The following is a 21301-nucleotide window of genomic DNA, read 5'->3' as shown; positions in this document are numbered from 1 at the left end:
TTTTTTGGTTTTTTTGTTTTTTTTTTTTTTTCTTTTTTTTTTTTTTTTTTTGGTTGTTGTTGTTTGTTTGTTTGTTTTGTTGGGGGTTTTTTGGTTGGTTTTTTTTTGTGTGTGTGTGTTTTTCTTTGTCATAGCTGTCTGGGGCACTAGGAGCCTGGCAGGAATTTGAGGCCCTGGATGAGGACAGAGTAACTTTGGGAGCACTTGGCTGTGAGATATTTGGGCAAAGGGAGGAAGGCAAGCTGACACTAAGCTGGTAATGAGATTATATCGAATGTGTATTAGGAAGAAATTGCTGCCTGGAAGGAGCTGAGGGGCTGGGACAGGGGGTGAGAAAAGTTCAGCTGTGACCTCCTGACCTTTGGAAAGGCGTTTAGGATTTCCCAGTAAATCCCCCCACCTCTGCCACACTGGGGTGAGGGTTTGGTGAGCTGTGGCTGGGGGGTGATCCCAGTGCCTTGCTTAGGTAGGAATTGGAATTAGGTGCCTCCAGCTGAGGGGTTTGGAAATCATTTCGGGAATATCTTTAAGCTTTGTTGGAAATCCTTTAATTTGTTTAATATTTGGCTGCTTTGGACAAGGAGGGGTGAGTTAGGAGGCTCTGGGCTGTGTCCATGGAGTTCTGCTCTGGGATCCTTGCAGTGGGAGGAGGGGAAAACAGCTCTCAGCACAAGCCCGGGGCCGTGCCAGGAGGATCCTGGTAGAATTGCTTGGATCTGGGGTGAACTTTTTCACGGAGAAATCAAACAAACAACCATTTTGTGCAACGTGCTGCAGAAATTCGCGTGGGTCCCTTCTCCCAGTCTGGAACAACCTTAAAGAGGCTGCTGAGCACAGGCAGGGCAGGCTCTGGAGAGCATCAGGAGCATCCCAAGAGCAGGAGCTGCTTCTGGAACACCAGTTTGGAGTGTTTTGGAGTGATCTTGGTGGTCCCAGCCAGGGTTAGGATCCGGCTTGGGGTGGGGCCAGTGTGAGCAGGGCCAAACGGGGGTGGTATGACTCAAACAATTCGAATTTTGGGCCAGAAAACCACGGAGGGGAGGGGAGAACTTGTGTGAAAGTGGAGCCACCAGGGCTCAGCCTCAATTTCTGAGTTTTCTGTCAGACCCTGAATCCAGCAGGCATGGGGATGGTTCCTGGGGAAGCTTCTCCTGCTGTTGTCATGGCACTGGGAGAGGAGCTGCAGCTCCTGGGGGTTGGGTCTGTGTGTGGTGCTCCAGGTGTGTTTTCCATGCCCCGGATGGGGAAGTTGGGACAGTTCTGGAAGGGAGCAGCCACCTCCCAGCCAGAGCGATGAACAGAGTGTTGTGTGATGCTCTGGGAACCATGGAAACAGTTGTAAAGTGCTGCTGATGGAAGGCTCTGGGATCCCAGGGAGGGGATTGTGGATCTGTGTCTCTGGGGATGGAAGGCTCTGGGATCCCAGAGAGGTGATTGGGATCTGTGTCTGTGGGGCTGTGATGCTGCTGCCGGTTCCTCAGCTGGAAAAGATTCCAGTAGCTCGGGCTGCTGGCAGGGGAAAGGCACAAACATCCCGTTCTTGTGGGAACGGGGAGATCTGTTAGCTGCACAGATCTTGCCCGAGGCAGCTCCAGAGGCTCCAGTTCCTGGCTGGAGCAGCAGCCATCTCCCAGGCCCTCAGGAGCAGTGCCAGCAGGAGCAGAGCTCGTTAGTATTCCAGGGAAACAGCAGTGCTGGGAATGGAGCACAGCGCTCCCCGCTCTGCAGCCTTGCCTTCCATGCTGCCGGAGCAGCATCTGCCACATATCAAACACTCCGATCCCAGAAATTGTTCCTGGCACGGTAGGAGCAGCCTGGATCTGTCCCCAGCCCAGCTCTAATTGACCTCTGGAGAGAGCAGCGTATGGCCAGGGCCGTGCCAGCCCCTGGAATGACCGAGGGCCTGGCTGCCAACTGCTCATCCAGGAGCTCCTGTTCAAATCCCCATTCCAGGAGCCCTTTTCCTTTCTGGGGGACAAAGGAGGATTTTCTTGGGTGCTTCAGTGAGGAGAACAGGGCTCATTTCCCTGCTCATTTCTGCTGACTGCTGTGACCGTGGGTTGGTTGTTGAATATTCCCATTCCTCAGCTTTTTTTGGACCAAGGGCTGCATCAGCTCTGCTCACCTGTGAGAGGACTGGGAACGTAGGTGCTTCCCAGTGACCCTGAGGCTGACAGGATTGGGGACAGGAGGGTGGCACTGCCTGATCCCTGTCATGCAGCCAGGAATCCTTCCCAGCAGCTTTCCAAGTACTTTTTTTTCACTCATAGATGGGTTTGCTCTCACCAGGGGATGCTTTTTTTTTCCATCTTAAAGCATCCTGGTGTCCCCAGAGGAATTATTGACTGCAAGAGTCACTCTTCCCTCGCCTTGCACGGGGGGAGGTTATTAGTGTGGATACTGATTAATCATGCTCTAATTCATGGAAAACAGGGTTTTTCCCTCAAACCATCACCCAGTTGCTGCTCTGTGCTAAGCAGCAGCGAAGTTTTGCCACAGCTGTCGGTTTGTCTCCATGCTAAAGTGATTTTCCCATGTGTCTTTCACCTCCTTCCCCAGTGCATAATGAAGTTTAACTAATACTGGCAGAGATGCCCGATTGGAAAGCTTTGTGGGGAACAAAGTATCTTTATTTTCCTCAGCAAAGTCCTGTCGCAAAGAATCCCTGAGAGTGGGCTCACACACTCCATCAGCTGCATCTTGTTAGTAAACAAATTGCATTTTCCCATCAATTTACTAATGCTAATTGCTACTTAGAGGCTACAGTCAGGTTTTGAAACAAAATTATGCCTGGCCCGTTCATCCCAACAGCTGTCCCTGAATGACACGGAATATTGATGTGGCTTTTATTGGGAAAGGAATTGGCTTTGGTGGCAAAGAGAAATCATCAACCCAGAGCCCTGAGTGGTGCTGCTGGAGAATCCCAGTGACCAGGAAGTAAAAGCTTGGCAGAGAGAGAGGGAGGAGGTGTTTTTGCAGCCCTGCAAAGCTGGATTGTGCTGAGGATGAAGAGTCTAGGCAGTGGAAGAGGTTTTCCCTCCCTGGACTCCTGCTTTTGATCCCTGATCCGTGTTGGCATCCAGCTGCTTTTCCCTCTGCACCTCTGGAATTGGGCAGCTTTGATCCCTCTGTCCTTGTGGGGTGGCTCTGGATATCGGGAATTGCTCCTTTGTTCTCAGGATATAGCAAAACCAGGGAAAAACAGGCAGGGTCTCTGTCCCAGCGGGTTTGACTGGATTGTGCCTCGGTCTGAAATGCTGAGAGCCCCCGGGGCGTGTCCAAGCCCTCTGTGGGGCTCGGGTGGTGCCACCCCCGCTGTGGCTGTGTCTGCCCTGGGAAGGGCAGGAGCCCACCCTATCTCTGCCAAACGCAGCTGGCCCCGACAAAAAGCACTTTTGGATGGTGCTCTCGGCCTGGGCTGGTCCCTCTCAGGGGGAGATGGAGGACTCTGGGAAGGAGAGGAGTGGGCAAAACCGGGCTAATTTTCCAGGGAATGTGGGGACAGATCTGGGCCACAAAGTGAAGTGGGTTTGTGGGCAGATCAGGGCTAAAAAGTGAAGTCGATTCAAGAGCAGATCAGGGCTGAAAAGGTGAAAGGTAGAAGTCTTAAGGGAAACCGGCATCGCTCTGGGTGTGGCTGCAAATCCCTGAGCTCCAAACGAGCCGTTCTGTCCCCACTTTGGGGACCTCTCATGTGACAGAGGTGTGGCACAGCCTGCTGCTCTTGTGCCTTGCGGTGGCTGTGACGCCCAAAACAGTCTGTCAGGGCCCAGGTCTGTGTTTGTGGTGCTCCTGCACCTCTGCCCTCTGTTCCTGTCTCCTCCAGAACCACACCCAGCATCTCCCTGGTACTACAGCCCCAGAGATCCTGGTCCTGGCAGAGTTTTGGGGTTTTGTCCTTCTTTTTGGGCACAGATCCCTGGGAATGTGCTCCCTGGGAGCTGAGCACCTCCTTGCCCTGCACCTTGGTGTGACCTTGCCTCCTGGAGCATAAATACCCCGGGACACACACTCACACACACTCTGCTATATTTAATTTGCTGCTCCACGCCTTTCCCCAGGGAGAAGGCGAGAGAGCAAACATGTGCCAGGCGTTTGTCACGTTGCTCCCTCCAGGAGGCTGCTCAGATTCCCCTGGGATGAGCCTGAGGAGAGGATCCCTCTGGAGAGGTGATAGGTGCTGCTGGCCAGGCTTCCCTTTGGGAAGGATTCCTCATGTTTCAGGATTTGGCTGGATAATCCTTGGGAAGGAGGCTGGATGCTGAGGGTTGTGCTGTGAGAAGGGTGGGATTGGGATATCCCTTTTCCGAGGTGTGTGGGGGCTTTTTGTTCCTCTCCTTTGGGAAAGTGTCAGGCATGGGTGTTGCTGTGGGAGCACACGGTGCTGAAACAACCAAAAATTTAAATTTAAAAAAACCCGACGTAGCAACAAAACTAAACTAAATAAATCTGTGTTTTTTTCCAGACTGGTGCCAGGAACAGAGGCCCAGTGACCACTGCCCCAGAGGTGCCTTGAGGGAGGGCAGGTGGGCATTGCTGGGTCTAGAAATGACCACTCCAGCCCTTCATCCTTATCTAGGTGCCCCTCTTCCTTCTCTGTGTCTCCTCCAGAGCCAGAATCCCAAAGCATCCAGCCAGCTGTGCTGGAAGGTGGGAAAGGCTTTCACAGGGAGGATTTTTTTGGGCTCTTTTATCTTGTGAGGAGTGGTGGCACCTCTGAAACGATCCAGAGCTATCCTGGTGCACCATTTCTGCCACTCAGGAGCCTCACAACAGGTCCCACACTCGCTTTGAGGTTTGTGCCGTGGCAGAAACGAGGGCACCCAGCAAGGCCTCAGAACATTTGTGTCTGAATTGCTGCCAGCGAGGAGGCAGCCTCGGAATCGCTGTTCCCTCTCAGCCGTCAGCACCCTTCCTCCGCTCGGCAAGGAGCTGATAATGGCTTGTTTGTGCCTTCCCCACGCCCAGGAAGAGGGCTGGGAGCAGGCTGGGATGGGAGCAGGCGTGTGGCAGGAGCTGTCAGGCTTCCCCTCCTGGCAGACAGCAATAATTAGTGGCTGGAGGCAGCGCCTCTGTCTCCGTGCAGGATGAGTTGTTTTCTCCTCGCCCCGAGGGGAAATCTCTGCGTGGGACTCTGATGCAGCTCCCTGCAGTGGCTGCGAGCTGGGAGATCCCTTCCTCCCCTGGAGTCTGTTCCCTTTTCCCTCCCCTCTGGCTCAAGGATTGGCTCCGTGCAGGATTGAGCTGAACCCGGGGGCCATCAGTCTCTCCCCGCTCAGGGATGCTGCCGATGGGGGATGTGTGCCATTATTTATTCATTCATTCATCTGTGCAGCACTTTCCATACATCCCACAGGGCTTGTGGCAGTGCTGTGATGCCTTGGGCTGGATACCTAGAACATAGGCTAGACAGCGTTGGAGAATAAAGTGGGTTTTTATTAAAGGCTTTAACAGACACACCTTGGGCAGTGCAGAGGCTACACCTGAGATGGATGACAGTCATGACTTTTTTGGGATATCAGAGGTTAATTGTCCAATTACAGCTTCAGGTAATGAAGTCAGTCTCCCAGTTTGCTCACCCCTTCTCCCATTAGTTTTTGTTCATACTTTTCAGGCCTGAGTCTGTGATGGTGACTTTGGTTCTCAGGCCTGAAAGGATTGTTTTGTCTGATCAAACTTTGATGAGAGCTTACAAACACTCTGTATGGAGTTCAGATTATACCCTAATCCAGTCCAGGATCTGAAAAATATAAAAGCTAAAAGTTAAGCCCTGTGCTGCAGGGCAGGGCTTTGCAGAGCTCCAGCTCTGCTCTCTCCAGGAGCCGCGGCTGCTTCACTTCCCGCTTCTGTCTGTTGTGTGGGATGGCTGGCTCTGAAAATAGCCACCTTCCCTCCTGGCACTGGGATGCGTCTTTCTTCCCAGTCTGACGTGTGTTAAATCTGGTCTGGATTTTCGTGGTAACGATGGAGAAAGGGTGGGATAAACACGGGCTGCATGGAATTGGCTCACGGCACGTCCCTGGGGCTGAACCCTGCAGAGCCCAGCAGGGATGTGGCAGCATTTTGGGCAGTGCTGTGTGTCCTGCTGCATGCAGGGAACGGGGAATCCCACAGGTGGATCCCTTTCCTGAGCCCGGCCCCTGCTCCCAGCCAGCAGGGAAGTTTTCCAGCAGCTTTCCCACTTGACCTGCTGGAGGTTTTGGTGCTGTGAACAGCCCCCAGAGCTGACTGGGAGCCAAACCCCGCTGGTGCCAGTGTTGTCTGCCTCCCTCTCCTGCACTACCTGCTTGGCACAGCAGTCATGGGAACAGAGCTGGGATGGAATTTCTTCATGAATCCAGGCTGTTAGCAGGAGTTCAGTGAGATGGGACTGTGGGGAGTCCCTGGGAGGGGATGGCACTGGAGCTGTCTTCAGAAACCTCTTGATTCTGGCACAGCCTTGTCAGTGACTGCAGTGACTAGAGCAGGGCAGCCAGACACAGTCCAGAGGTGAATCTTTATTATTATTATGTTATTATTAATGCTGGCACTGCTGGGTGCTGCAGCACAAGCCCGCCTGCACAATAGTAGCTGAACATTCATTCTTCTGCTTCCCCGTGTTCCTGTGGCTGCCACTCATGACTAAGGAGCAAAAACAATCTAGTGAGTGACTCATCCCTCCAGAGAAGGTGGGATGGGAGCAACAGGAGACAGCCAGCATGGAAACAGCATCCACAGGGAGCTGTGCCAGGCTGCACCAAAGGCTTTGGTCATCCTGGTTTGTAGCAGGAATGATTAACATTGGAACATTTTCTCAGAGAGGTGGTTAAAACATAAAATCTGCTGGTTCTTGGCCTGTGGTTTGTCTGGGTTCTCAGCTGTGTCTTGGATGGTCAATGGAAAGGGAAAGGTTGTCTCAGGAGGATTCACCACAATGTGGAATGAGGTGCTGCTGTGGCCTGTCACCACAGTGTTCCCCAGCTGCTTCTGTCTGATGGGTCACAGTGCCCCACACCATCCCCTGGGGTGTTGGGCATCCCTGCAGGTCCCCAGGGCAGTGGGGCCTGGGCTTTGAGTCTCCCTTTCCTCTCTCTTGCAGATCAATGAGCTCAGCAATGTTCCCGTCCCCGTCATGTTAATGCCTGATGACTTTAAAGCCTACAGTAAGATTAAGGTGGACAATCATCTATTCAACAAGTAAGTAGGAGCTTCTCAATCTCTCTGTGGTCAGAGCTCTGTGCTGTGAGGCCAGCTGGTCTGGGGGAGGCCTTCTGGGTTGTTCCCAGTTGTACTGCCAGGAGGATCCCTGTCCTGTGCCCTGGACAGACCATGGTGTGGTCAGTCTGCGCTGAAACACCCTGTGGTGGTTGGTTGCCATCCTTTGAGGGATTAAACTGTTCACAGGAGGCAGCTCTGCAGCTGTCATGGAGTCTCTCTGGAATTACCCCTGTCTCCTTTTCCCAAAAAATCCATTTTTGGAAGCTGTTTTGAAGTTGTGGTTGTGGCTGGTGCTCAGAGCTACATTCTCCATCCCAGCTCTGCAGGGCTGCAGTGCTCCCTGATTAATCCTTTGTTTTCCCCAAGTTTCACAGGGATCAGCTTTGCAGAGTGGGAGGTGATTGGGAAGTTTGTCTCTCCTGGCACATCCAGTGTGCAGTATCTGCTCTCCCTCTTCTCCTCCAGAGAAGATCTGAGCTCCCCACGTGTCACTGCGAGGGTTTCTCATTGAGAAGGAGCTGCCAAATTCACCCACTATGTCCAAGCAGGACCAAACTTTCCTCCTCCCCCTGGGCAGGATCAGGGCTGTGGGAGGAGCAGATGCAGCTCCCTCGGTGACAGGGAGTGCTGTCATTGTCCTCTGTCCTGTGCCTGGGAGTAGCAGAGCCAGGCTGGAGCTGATCCCCCCTCTCCTGGCTGCTGTAGCTGTGCTGGTCTGTGGGGCCTTGACCCTTCTCATGCTGTGATGGGAGCTGAACCCAGAGCCCAGCCCCTCTGGTCCTGCAGCTCTGCCTGGTGTGCAGGGACAGCGTGTGACAGTGACAGCTGTGTGACAGCGTGTGCAGGGACAGCTGTGTGACAGCGTATGCGGGAACAGCCGTGTGCCAGGGTGACAAAGCCACCGAGGAGGGCACAGGCAGGATGGCTCCCTCAGAGTGGCCTGTGGCAGGGTTGCCACACAAGCTCCACGCTCCCATCCCATCCATCCCTGTTAGCCAGGACCCTGCAGAGTTCCCTGGGAGAGATGGGTTTTGTGGGCATCCAAAGGAAGGAGCTGCCCTGCCGAAGGCACAGCATGGCTGGGATGTCCTGGGGGGCTGGCAGGGAGGGGGAGCCAGTGTGGCATTGGCTGGCACTGCTGACATTTCTGCCCTGCCCTAGGGAGAACCTGCCAAGCCGCTTCAAATTCAAGGAGTATTGTCCCCTGGTGTTCCGGAACCTCCGGGAGAGGTTTGGGATCGATGACCAGGACTACCAGGTACCCTTTCTTCTCCTCTAGGACAGAGCAGCCACTCTGGCAGAGAAATCATGCTGCAAACTGCTGCCAGCAGCTTTTCTGGGTTTATAATTGGCATTTGAGTGGTTCCACCATAACCTCAGTGGTGCAGTGGATCTTGCTGTGCCAAGCACAGGGCAGTAGGAGGGGAAGGTGATCCCTGCTCCCAAGGCATGAAACTACGGCTCAGGTGGCTGTGGACAGGCAGGAGCTAGAGGATAACAATGATCCAGCATGGAATATCTGCAAGGAAAACGAGTCCATGGTGTTTGTACAGATTCAGGTGAATCTGCTGCCTTCAGCCAAGTGTGTGTTGTTGAATTGGGTGTATCAGGGTGGCTCCTGCTTTGGGATCCATGCCTTAATGCCAGAGGGGCTGATTTTCTTGGAGAGGAGTCTGCTGTTAAGACTGCTGGGCTCAGCTCTGGGGACAGGGAGATGTCACAGCTCTGGCTGCTGCAGCAGGGCCACCCTTCCTCAGCCAGCTCCGAGCCCTGGGCACGAGGAGCTGAGCAGAGGCAGCTCAGGGCTGGGAGATCACCCAGAGCAGGGCCAGGGAGGCCATGGTGGCCACGTGGCCCCAGGCAGGCTGGGTGTCAGGAAGCTGAAGTGTCCCCAGCACATGATGACAGAGTGGGCACAGTGCCAGGGGCATCCCCTGGAACACTCTGACTGCAGAGGCACAAGGGGGAGTGCTGCAGCCTCCCTGCTCCCTCCACGTGCTCCCTGCCTGGTGGGGAGAGCAGCTGGAGCGGGGCTGGTCCCACGCTGCCTCCCTCCCCGTGCCCATGTCACACCCCTTTGTGATGACACCCTCCCCAGGTGTGACCCACACTGTCTGTAGTTCATCATTTATACTCCCCCTGTTGTTCTGAGGGATGGCTTCCCCCTTCTCAAAGCTTTAAAAGAGCTTTGTTTTTTTTTAAAAGTGCCCAACTGGAACAGAAGACATTAATTGAGCTAAATTCAGGTGGGTAAACTGTGATGGCTCGAGTAAGAATGGAGCCAGGAGGCTGAATTTAACACCCCAACTGTGGGAGAGGTGGGAGTTGACAGGAAGGGAGCCGAGGGCTGTGAGTTTGGTAATGCTCTGTGTGGTCACGATTTCTGCCTCCCAGCTCCAGAAGAAAAGCTCTGTGGTTTTGAGGTGAGGGCTGATTAAACTGCCTGGCACAGACCGCTTTGCAAATGTCAGCGAGCAGCAAAGGGGATTTTTCTGTTTGCCTTTATTTTCCTGATTCTCTCTAAAGCCGTTGACTGCAGCAGAGTTTTTCCCCTGCTTAATTAAAGTTTTAAAAGCTTTAAATGCTTCATTCTGAAAGGAAATCTCTGGGCACACTTGCAGCATGACATGGTAAATCTCTCTCAGAGCAGGTTCTGCTGCAGGCTCCCTCTGCTGCCAGAGCTGAGCAAGGGGGACACAGCAGTGGCACTGTCACCCAAAAAAAACCAGATAATCCAGCCTGAAACCCAATGCCCAGCCCAGAAATGCTGGAAAACTTAAGGATCACTGTTGCTGCTGCTGTGTTTCATAGCCCTCCCTCTCTGTGATAAAGAAATGCTGGTGAGAGGTTGTTGGTTGACAAAATGGCTTGTGGGCAGGTGGAGGGGACAGGTGACAACTTGAGGTGTGAGCAGCAGTGGCTGGGGCTGAAGGGGGAGCTCGCAGCAGGCCCTGCTACCTGGGGAGGGGCAGCAGAACAAAGAGCTGGTGTTGTGGCTCAGGGAATTGATCCCTGCTCTGCAGTTTTCCTGGGATTTTCCAGCCCTGCTGCACTGTCTGGTTGCTAAGGGTGGAGACAGGGATCTAAAGGCAGATGCTGCTGGTTGTCAGAAGAACAGCCAAGCTATTTATACTCATTTTGTATGTCCAGGAGTAAGAATAGCAGAGCCTGAGGGTGGCTTTTGGTGCAGGATGACCTGTGAAAAATCCCCAAACACTGAGATTTTGGCCAGACTAAGCTGCTTTTTGAGGGAAAAGCCAACAGGCCATTTCAGTTGTTTTGGTCTTGTTTTCCTTAAGCCTTAGGAATATCCTGACTGTTCTTAAATCCCTGAGAGGAAATGCTGAGAGCTCTTGGCCTGTGTATCCTACACCTCTAAAAACCCTTCAGTAAAAAACACCTTCCAAAAACACACCCCAGGTGTTGGAGTAAAATCTGCCAGCAAATCACAGGGCCAGCTGGAAGCCCTAAAAACACATCCAGACTTTTAAGCAATTGGGTTTTACCCTTAGCAGCCCCAAACCCAGAGTTCACAGCCAGAGTGGGTGTCCTGAGCTGGTCCTGTGGGGCTGGCCCTGCTGCTGAGGCGGGTGACAGCTCCTGGCACCGTCCCCATGCCGTGTCTGTCCCCCAGAACTCGGTGACACGCAGCGCCCCAGTGAACAGCGACAGCCAGGGCCGCTGCGGCGCGCGCTTCCTCACCACCTACGACAGGAGGTTCGTCATCAAGGCCGTGTCCAGTGAGGACGTGGCAGAGATGCACAACATCCTCAAGAAGTACCACCAGGTACGGTGAGTCTGGAGCCCCCCGTGCACACCTGGGGATCTGCTGGGGGTCTGGAGCTTGGATGCACAGCTGGCAGAGCTTGCACGGAGGTTTTGTGGGGAAAAAGGGTCCTTAGGATCTGAGGGACAAAAATCTGAGGGACAACCCAGCAGCTGTTTGTGGTGCTGAGCCCCTTCCCAGCTCATCCTGGCCCTTGTATGAATGAGTTACGGATCCCTGGTAGATCAGAGCTGCAAACAGGCTCCTCATGCGTTGCCTCAGACCTTCCAGAGGGGCTGGAGGGGAGTTGGGAAGTGGGGTCACAGTGGGACAGCTGGAAATGTCCTGGTCTAGGTGCTGGTTCCAGCTCACCTGCTCTGCAGGGGTTCTGAGACACGCCCTGAGTTCCAGGCACAGCGAGGTAACCACAAGAAGTGAAGCTGGGCAGTGCCAGTGACACCTGGCCTGCCACAGCAGGCTGGACACACACAGGGTCACAGGATCCCAGGATTGGCTTGGGAAGAACCCTGGAGATCTCTTAGCTCCACACACAGAGTCACAGAATCCCAGGATTGGGTGGGTGGAGCCTTGGAGATCTCTCAGCTCCACACACACACACAGGGTCACGGTATCCCAAGACTGGGAAGAACCTTGGAGATGTCCCAGCTCCCTGTCCTGGGCAGGATGGCACTCCCTGGGCCAGCTTGCTCAGGGAGTGGGACTCTCCCCATCCTCACTCCTTTCCTGGAGACCCCAGGAGCTGTTCCAACCCTCCTTTCCTTTCCCATGGGTGCCTTGGCTGCAGCACCTCACTGAGTTTCTGTCCTGTCAGAGCTGGGCTTTGTGTGACACAGCTGTCCCTTCCTGCAGTTCATCGTGGAGTGCCACGGGAACACGCTGCTGCCCCAGTTCCTGGGCATGTACCGGCTCACCGTGGACGGGGTGGAGACGTACATGGTGGTCACCAGGAATGTCTTCAGCCACAGGCTGACTGTGCACAGGAAGTACGACCTGAAGGTGAGGCTTTCTCAAGCCTGCCCTAGAGCAGAGGCCAGGCAGAGTTACAGAATAAAGCAGGAATTTATTAAAAGGATCTCCTCAATGGATCCACTTTGGGCAGCAGAAGAGCCCAGCCAGGGCTGCACCCCAGGTGAACCAGAATGAACCAAAATGGTCACAAAATGTTGGCTGCTCATGGGGTCTCTCTCACTTTGATAAGTTCTGCTCCATTTGCATATTGGAGTTAATTGTCCAATTACAGTTTAGTCTATGCAGTCCCATCCTTCTTGATTTTTTTCTCTTTGTTGTTTGTGCTCTTGGGGTGAGATTTGGATCATTTGTCCGTGGTCCCCAGCTAGAGCAGGAATCGTTTTGTCTCCCTGCTCTCTGCACAGAGCTCACCATCCCATAATATGGAGCCCAGACCCACACACTAAAGCAGCACAGAATCTGAAAAATATAAAAACTAAAACTTGAGTCGTCAGAACTCTGGGGATTGGGCCTGGAACCCCCCCCCTTGGCAGGGTCCTGGGCTTTGGGGTCTGCTCAGGGGATCAGGTTTTGGGAGGCTGTGCATGGAGGTTCAGTGGTGGTCCATTCCCCCATCACAGGAGATCACCAAAAGGGGGTTGAGCACTAATTTTAAAAATGCTTTCATTGTTTTCCTGCATGAAGAAATTACATGGTGTCAATGAATTCATTTTGAATGTGACCCCAGCGTGCAGTATTGATATTTTCTTTTTTTTTTTTTTTTTTTTCTTTTTTAGGGCTCAACAGTATCCAGGGAAGCAAGTGATAAAGAGAAGGTATGGAGCTATCCCTGGCCAGCCTTTCCTTTCTCCTGGTGCTTGGAAACGGACAGATCCAACTGAGTTCCCTTTTCCTTTCCATTCCCTTTTTCATGGGGGTTTTGAGCAGGGGAGGTTCCACAGACCCTGAGTCCACCCTGTCTCTGTCCCCCTTTTCAGGCTGGGAGGGAGCTGTCTCTGCCTGCCTTCTGTGCTGTGGTGGCACTGCCAGGAGTGGGGGACAGTCCCAGCAGAACCAAACCCTACCTGAGGGCAGTGCTGTCCCTATGGAAGGGTTTCCTCACAGCAGCCTGGGTGCCAACCCCAGGCAGGTCAGGGGTAGATCTTTCACCAGAAGATTTATAAACCAGATCCTTGGCTCACTCCTAAACCTGGCTTGAGTGGGGGAATCTAGGGCTGAGCCTCCTTCCCCTGCAGGACTTCTGTGCTGCTGCCTTGATATCCCAGCAGTGCCTCGTGCTGGTCCATGTTTGGCATGTAGGATTATGAGGGTTGAAGTCTGCTCCAGCCTGCCCTAAAAGATCCAGCCAGCAGCCAGGGAACTCCCATTTGCCCTGAATCCTCTGGCACCCCCCAAGTGCCCCCACCTCCCTGGTCTGTGTAGCTGGGTGGTTCATGTGAGCTCACAAAGCCACCCCACGCTCCTGTGTCACTAAAGAATTTAAACTCTGAGGTACAAAGGGGCTCTGAGTTCTCCCACATCCCCACAGTCCTCAGGGCCTAGTGCAGGCAGACAGGCAGAGCCCTCAAAAAAACATGGCTTGAATTCTTCTTTCCTCAAATCTTTAGGAAGAGAAGGTTTGGCACCTTTTTTTTTTTTTTCATTCTCCAAGCTTTCACCCCTTTCCCCCTGCAGTCAAAAGCCAAGAAAATTAATTTCTTTCATTAATTTTGTTTCAATTCTGGGAGTTGCTTGGAGCATTCCTGGCCCAGCTGTGCAGTTTTTAAAGCTGACTTGCTACACGTCTCCCCTGAGTTTTTCCTATAGGTCCAGCTGAGCCCACGGATTCCCTGACACTTCCCGTGCTCTGCCTGATGCCCTTTCCATCCTCAGTGGGCTTTGGGCACCCTAGAAGCCCAGACTGAGCAGGGGCTGTTGCACCCACACCCATGTGCCAGCCCTCCCCTGGCAGCAGGCTGGGGAATTTCACCTCAGGCTTTTTGCTGCAGGCCAAGGATCTCCCAACTTTCAAGGACAACGACTTCTTGAATGAGGGTCAGAAGCTGCATGTTGGAGAAGAGAGTAAAAAGAACTTCCTTGAGAAGCTGAAGCGGGATGTGGAGGTAATTTTCTGGGGGACAGCTCTGCTCTGTCTCTCCTCACTGCCACAGTAGCAGGCCCCTGGCCTGATGGGTTTTTCTTTGAGCTCTTAGAGAACCTGTCACACTTGAGATAGCTCTTCTAGTTGGAATGGCATAAAATTAGCAGGATGGCTTTTGAGGTAGTGTTGGAAACAGGATAAGTTTTAATAAAAGGCAAAATAACAAAGTTCTTTCAGAGAAAAACTGAGTTAGGGGCAAGAGGTTCTTGCTCTTGCTAAACACTCTACAAAAGTGATTATTTCCCTTGTTCTCTTCTTTTTCTGCTGAACTTAGGTGGGACTTTTTGGCTTTTGTCTAATTGGTAGCCCTAGGTTTGAGGTGAAGTCTCAAAGGTCTTATGAGGTGTCTTTTTACTAAATTGAGGAGATGAACTTCTGGGCTTTTCTCCTTTTTAAGCAGACAAAGAATAATTTGGCCACTCCATTAACAGAGGGCACATTCCTACCCCAGCTGGGTTATAATTAGCATTGACTCCATGATTCACAGAAGGCTGATCAATTTCTTTATTATATTATTATTAAGAAACCCATTGCTTTTATAGACAGTTACAATACAGGTAGATCTAATTGGTCCTCCAGTCCAAACACCATCAGCGTTGGCTAATGAAGAAACCACCCTTTGGTGAACAAATCTCCATAACACATTCCACATGTTGACGATTCTGGGAATCTTTAGGATTGGAGTGTCTCAATGCCAACCCTTAGGGAGGCACTGCAGGTGGGGCTGAGCCTTCCCCACCCTGTGAGGTGCCAGCTCTCACCGCTGCCTCTCTCCCAGTTTTTAGCCCAGCTGAAGATCATGGATTACAGCCTGCTGGTGGGCATCCACGACGTGGACCGGGCCGAGCAGGAGGAGATGGAGGTGGAGGAGCGGGCAGAGGATGAGGAGTGCGAGAACGACGGGCTGGTGGGGGGGAACCCCATCTCCTCCTACGGGACCCCCCCCGACAGCCCCGGCAACCTCCTGAACTACCCCCGGTTCTTCGGGCCCGGGGAGTTCGACCCCTCCGTGGATGTGTACGCCATGAAGAGCCACGAGAGTGAGTGCGGGGAGCTGGGGAGGGCAGGGAGGGTCTAGGGGGAGCTGGGGAGGGCAGGGAGGGTCTAGGGGGAGCTGGGGAGGACAGGGAAGCTGTGAGGGGGCTATGGAGGGTAGAGAGGGTGTGAGTGAGCTGTGGAGGAAGGATGGAGGGCAGGGGAGGTGTGAGGGAGCTGTGGAGGGCAGGGAGGGTGTGAGGGAACTGGGGAGGAAGGATGGAGGGCAGGGAAAGGGGAGGTGCCCCAGGCTCAGTAGGGTGGGTCAGTCCTGGCAGCCAGGGCGACACGCCTGAGGCCATTCCTGTGTCCTGGCAGCCACCCTGAGCTTCCCAGCAGGGCTTGGGAAAAGCCCAGCCTAGCAGGAGGGCTTGTCCCTGCTTTGTTGGGCAGTCCCTGGTGGTGGCTGGAAGGGGACAAGCAATGCTGGGAGAGGGGTGGCACGTTCAGAGAGCCTCTGGTGAGCTACTCCAGTCATCTTTGCCCTTGTGCAGCCTCCAGCTGCCTTTGCTTTCTCTGTGAATTGCCCCAAACCAGCCCTGCCCAGTGTTTCTGGAGGTGGGGGATGAAGCTGGGGGTGCCCAGGGGGTTTTTTGGAGGTGGGGGTTCAGTTGGCTGTGCCCAGGGGACTGAACCCCTGCTGTACCCCCAGGTGCCCCCAGGAAGGAGGTTTATTTCATGGCCATCATCGACATCCTCACACCATACGACACCAAGAAGAAAGCTGCACACGCTGCCAAGACAGTGAAACACGGGGTGAGCCTGGCCCAGGGGGGCTCTTGGGTCTGGGGCTTTTGCTCTGCAGCATCCCCTGGGGGGGAAGGTGTCCCCTGACACTGATTTTCCTGCCAGGATGAGAATTCTCCAGCCCCCGCGCTCAGCACTTCCCTCCATGTCTCCTCAGGGTTAGGTTTTCCCTGTGGTTGGTTGGGATAATTTCTATTTCTGTCCAAATTTGGGAGGTGCTGGAGGGATGGACTGGATGAAGGGTGGCACCCCTGGGGTCACCTCTGTGTCCTGGCAGCCCCCCCTGAGCTCCCAGCAGGGCTTGGGAAAGCCCAGCCAGCACCCCGGGGAGTTTGTGTGGAATCCTGGGATGTGCTGGGGTGGAGGGGACCCATCACGGACCCCAAATCCCACCCTGGCAGCCCTGGGGCCTGACCATTCCCTGGGGAGCTGTTCCAGTGCTCAGACCCCCTCTGGGTGCTAAACCTTTTCCTGAGATTCACCCTCCCTGATCCTAAACCTGTGAGCCACGAAGGAGCAAACCCAGTGCCCTGACTGGACATGCAGCTGCAGCTAAAGCCATTTTCCTCGGGGGTTTCTCCAGACCTGCTGGGTTTTCCTTAGCCATGGATCCTCCCCAGCAGAGGGGCTGTAGCCCTGCCCCCTCCCTGCCCACCCTGACCCCTCCTTGACCGCACTGACTCTTTCTTGACCCCTCCCTGCCCATGCTAACCCCTCCCTCACCACTACTTGCCTACCTTGAGCCCCGTCCTGACCCCTCCCTGCCCACACTGACCCCTTCCTGCCTCCTCCCTACTCTTTCCTTGACCACCCTGCCCACGCTGGCCCCTCCTGGATGAGCCCCCTGACCCTCCTGTGTCCCCTGACCCGCTGTCTCTCCGCAGGCCGGGGCTGAGATCTCCACGGTGAACCCCGAGCAGTACTCGAAGCGCTTCAACGAGTTCATCTCCAGCATCCTGACATAGGGTCACATCCTGCTGCAGGCCTGGGGGCTCCTGCAGCCGGGGGGCTCCTGCAGCCTGGGACAGCACAGACACTGCAGCAGCACCGGGGCACACCTGTGGCACGTGTGGGGCACGTGTGGCACCGTGTGACAAAACCCATCCTCATCCTCGCTGCGCCCGCTGCACCTCTGGGTTTGGTGTTTCAGAAGTGCCCAGATCTCAGATTTGAGGGCTTTTCCAAACAAGCCAAGTGCATTGTTCCAGCACTGCTCTTTCTGCCCAGTGACGTTTTCTCCTCTCTGCTGAGGGGCTGGGACACGTGTGGCACTGTCCCCAAAGGGTCACGTTCAGCAGTGCCTGACTTGCAAACCACTCCTTGTTTTTTGTGTTGTTGGTGTTGTTGTTTTATTGGACTGGCTTTGCCAGAAAAAGAAAAAAAAAAAACCCTTTTATTTCCCTCTCGGTAGGAATTGGAAGGAAAATAGTTCACCATTTCAAGGATGGAAAATGTAACTCTGATAAAAAGGAGGAGTCGCTGAACTTTAGGTAAATTCAGACTGGGACACTTTATCTTTTTTTGGTTAATTTAAGTAATGAAGAAAAAAGGAAAAAAAAAAAAAACAAACCACTTTTTTGTAACTGCACTTGATTTACAAGAAAGATGAGGGAAATTAACATCTACCAAAGATGATGTCTGAAAAAATAAAAAGGTGTAACTCCTAAAAGCTAAAAACAAGCAAAGAACTGAGAGAGGCATTAACCAACCTCAGCTCATTATGTGCTCGGACCTGGGGTGATTTTAATTGGCCAGCTCTGAAAGTTTTCTTAAAGAGGAGGAAAAAAAAAACATTTAAAAAAAGGCATTTTTGTGCCTGTAGATCCAGGCTAAAATTTTGGGCCATTTCCTCAGCCAGGAATGGCTCTGAGGTCACCATCACAATCCTGCCAGTGTTAATTAGCTAATTAATTATTCAGTCTTCCTTCCCCACCCCACCTGCAACAGGTACTTGAATCTGTGTCCTGACAGAGGTTGCTGGGTTGGATTTTTTGTGTTTTATTTTTTGAAAATGTGACTTGCACAGAAGGAATTGGCCTGGCTACCAGGGGCGAGTGCTGGGAGCTGGGCTTGTCCTGCTCCAAACCCCCTGAGCGACCCTCCAGGAGTGGAAATGGTTGAACTCTCACACCAGATTTCTTTTCCAGCCCCCCCTGAAGGATTTTGGGACTGATTGGAGTGACTGAAATAGTCCTGTTTTGTCTCCTTTAACCCTTTCACAGCCAAGCTCGGCAGCCTCGCTGTGGGTTTCGTTAGCTCTGCTGCACAACAGAACTTTCGGTTCTTTATTTTGGGATTTGTTACTTGTTTTTTTAATTTTAATTTCCTTTCTCTTTTTAAGCAGGATTTAGAGTTTTGAACAAACCTCTTTGCAGTTGAAACATGTTGCTTAATCTGCCTTGGAACTGTTTTTCACACATGCCTTTGTTTGGGGAATAAGCTGTTGGGAATGTCTGTCCTGTGCTGTAACAGTTCTTGCTGTGTGGAATTTTGGTCCTTTTTGAGACATAACTGGTGCTCATCACACCCTGGTAATTCCCCTGAATTAACCCTGCCTCTGGGCTGGATTCTGAATGTGGGGTCTGGGGGTTTTTTGGTTTAATTTCCTCTTCACCCCCTCCCCATTTTCCCCTTCCTGATGTGAATCCCCCCACAGGTCTCACCTTGGCAGGGGCTGAAACTGAAGCCCATGAGGGTGCACTGTAAATAGAATTTTGGAGAAATGGAAAATTAGGGGTCCTGATGGGATTTGAAGATTTTTGGTCCTTCCCTTTGGCGTGGCACAAATTTCTGCTGCCCCTTTGGCGTGGGAGGCTGGAGAGATTTTAAGGTGTGGAGCTGGAAAAGCCACGACCCAAATGCAGCTTAAAAATACTTAAAAAAGAAGAAAAAGGGAGGACTTAGAGGGCATCATCAGCTTAATTTTGTGGGCATTATATTGGTTGCTTCTCTGTTAATAAGCACTTAAGTTTACTGCTAATTAGGAATTAAACACCAATCACTTTTTATTCCTGACAGTTAAAAAAAAATCTGCATTGAATCTGCAACTTTGACCTGGTAAGTTTGCCCTTCTCCTTTTGGGGAAAGTAGCTTGGAAGTTGTTTTATCTTGAAATCATCTATTTTAAAAAATAAATAAATAAATAAAAAGGAGAAAAAGGGGGGAGGAAGAGAGCAGGAGGTGGATGAACACCACAGAGCAAACCCAGAGAAAGGGGAGTGAAGATGGCAGAAAAAAAATCTTTATTGAATTCCAGAATAATGAATAAGGAATCCAGTCAAAACCCAGGGAATTCCTGCAGAAATCCTTGCAGAGTTCTGACAAAAATCGAGAGCAGGGAATATTTTCTTATTACAAACTCCTGCTGGGATTAAATTTGGCTGTTCCAGGTGATCTGGGGGTCCCACAAAGATTCTGCCCCTTCTGTCCAGTTGCCATATTATGTATAAAAGTGATTAAATGCAATTTTCTCACCTAATGATGTATTACCCAGGTATGTAACTTTGTTTAACAGAAGCATTTTTGTATATTGTTTACATTTGGAGAAGTAGCATTACCTTAAAAATGCTAATTTTTGTTTCTAGACAGTATTTTTTATTACCAGAACAAGAAGTGAAGCTGCAAATATTGTGATTTGTTTTTAAAAGGGACTTTTTCTTTCTGTTTGTTTTCTTTTCTTTTTGTTTTGCTTTGTTTTGTTGGTTTGGTTTTTATTTTTTGTTTTTTTTTTTTTTTTTTTTTTTTTTTTTTTTAATTTTGGTTTTGGGGCCTTTTTTAAAACAAATATTTAAAAAAAAAAAAAAAAAAAAGGAAAACCCAGCCCTTTCAGTTCTGGTTTTACAACTGCTTGTGCTAGTTTGTTGTCTGTTTCTGGTGTGGATTTAGTTCTAGTTTTTGCTGAATGTAGATATTCCTGTCCTTAGCATGAACCTTGCAGAACACATTGAACTGCCAGGATTTGCAGCAGAATTCAGAATTTTCTTTTGGCCAAAAAAGGCAAAATTTGGTCCCAGTGGAGCTCCAAATAATCAGTGAGCAGCATCTCCCCTCTGCAGTGCCTGAGGCAGGAGGAGCTGCAGCATCCAAGTTGCTGAGGGATTTAAAAACCCCAAGATCTGCTTTGAGCTGGGAATTCCCACCTTCCCTGCTGAGACAGCCCCAAAATGAGAGTGAGAGAGGGGAGGCAGAGGCAGCTCTGCTCCAGGAGTGCAGCAAATGCACTGCAGAGCTGCTGGGGGGGAGCTGGGGCGTCCAGGGGCTCCCCAGGGCTGGGACTTGGGGTCCCTCCTCACCCCTGCCTGGCCTGGGCTCCATCCTGAGCCACAATCATGGAACTCATTGGGAATTCACCCCGTGGGGATGGAATTCCTTCTGTGGGGATGGAGTTCACCCCACTGGGGACAGAATTCACCCCATGGGGATAAAATGTGTCCTATGGGGGTGGAGTTCCTTCTGTGGGGTGGAATTCACCCCCAGGGGCTGGAATTCACCCCCTGGGGACAGAATTCATCCTGTGGGGATAAGATTGACCCCACTGGGGATGGAATTCACCCCATGGAGCAGCAGGGGGAGGCCACACTCCCACAATCCCAGCTGGGAATCTGGATCAGCACAATCAGCAAGGAAATCTGAACCATTTTGAGTCTTATTTCCTTTTTTTTTTTTTTTTCCCTTTTTTTAGTTGTTTTTGTTGTTGTGGTTTTTGGGAGGAAATCCCTGCTTTCCCAGCCCAGGCAGGCTCGGGGTGGTGAGGAGGTTGTGGTGGTGGATATTCCCAATCCATGACTACTATGCAGTCCTTTCCCAGGCCCCCCTTCCAGCTGCACCTGGAATTTCACCCCCAGCTGAAGAATTTTCCCCAAAAGCAGCGGGGTATCCACAGCCCCAAATTCCCAAATGTTCCCTTCCTGCAGAGCCACTCCCAGTGTCCCCCTCAGCCCCTGCCTGTTGTCCTGGCTCTGTGGGGTGGATCCCATGGAAAACTGGGACGGCAGAGCTCTGGACACATCGTTTTTAGTGGAAACCACTCAAAATTTCTGCTGCTCTGGGGCTGCCCAAGCAGCTGGATGGGAGTGGAGGGAGCAGATTCCACACACAGGTCACAAGGGTGGGCAGGGCTAATCAGTGCAACTGAATTGAAAAGAAAAAAATGTGAATAAATTAAGTTTAAACTAAAAACTAAACACAAAAAAAAAAACCTAAAAAACTTTAAAAAAATTTAAAAAATAAAAAAAAGGAACATTTTAGGTTTTTTCACTGCTGTTTTTTAAATAGGAATTTGAAGTCCTCTGTGCTTGTCTGTTTGCTAGGAGCAGTTTGAGACACTGTTACTGTTTTGAAATGCATGCATGTTACAAGATGAGTCTCCAACCAGAGAAAAAAAAAAAAAAAAAAAAAAAAAAAAAAAATAAAAATTTTGTTTAATT

The 21301-nt window shown here is 51.7% G+C and overlaps 1 protein-coding gene across 2 annotated transcripts in view; it reads left to right on the top strand.

The window, feature by feature from the left end:
• The window catches only part of PIP4K2B (phosphatidylinositol-5-phosphate 4-kinase type 2 beta), a 19158-nt gene extending 1616 nt beyond the window's left edge, over window positions 1-17542 (top strand). Inside the window, exons 1-10 of one of the 2 annotated variants that reach the window (XM_041402298.1) lie at window positions 4924-4986; window positions 7079-7176; window positions 8359-8455; window positions 10832-10984; window positions 11834-11980; window positions 12730-12768; window positions 13942-14055; window positions 14872-15133; window positions 15781-15884; window positions 16760-17542. In XM_041402298.1, coding sequence (XP_041258232.1) covers window positions 4939-4986; window positions 7079-7176; window positions 8359-8455; window positions 10832-10984; window positions 11834-11980; window positions 12730-12768; window positions 13942-14055; window positions 14872-15133; window positions 15781-15884; window positions 16760-16840 — 1143 coding nt within the window. In that variant the 5' untranslated portion in view covers window positions 4924-4938 and the 3' untranslated portion in view covers window positions 16841-17542. Of the gene's footprint in view, window positions 1-4923; window positions 4987-7078; window positions 7177-8358; window positions 8456-10831; window positions 10985-11833; window positions 11981-12729; window positions 12769-13941; window positions 14056-14871; window positions 15134-15780; window positions 15885-16759 lie in introns of those variants that run through there. The other variant, XM_041402297.1, reaches the window with a different exon arrangement.
• The last annotated feature ends 3759 nt before the right edge of the window (window positions 17543-21301 follow it).

This window comes from Onychostruthus taczanowskii, unplaced genomic scaffold, assembly GCF_017590055.1.
Source record: "Onychostruthus taczanowskii isolate IOZ18803 unplaced genomic scaffold, ASM1759005v1 scaffold197, whole genome shotgun sequence".
Lineage (NCBI taxonomy): Eukaryota > Metazoa > Chordata > Aves > Passeriformes > Passeridae > Onychostruthus > Onychostruthus taczanowskii.
Note: the sequence above shows the minus strand (reverse complement) of the source record. Positions and strands in the feature narration are given on the sequence as shown.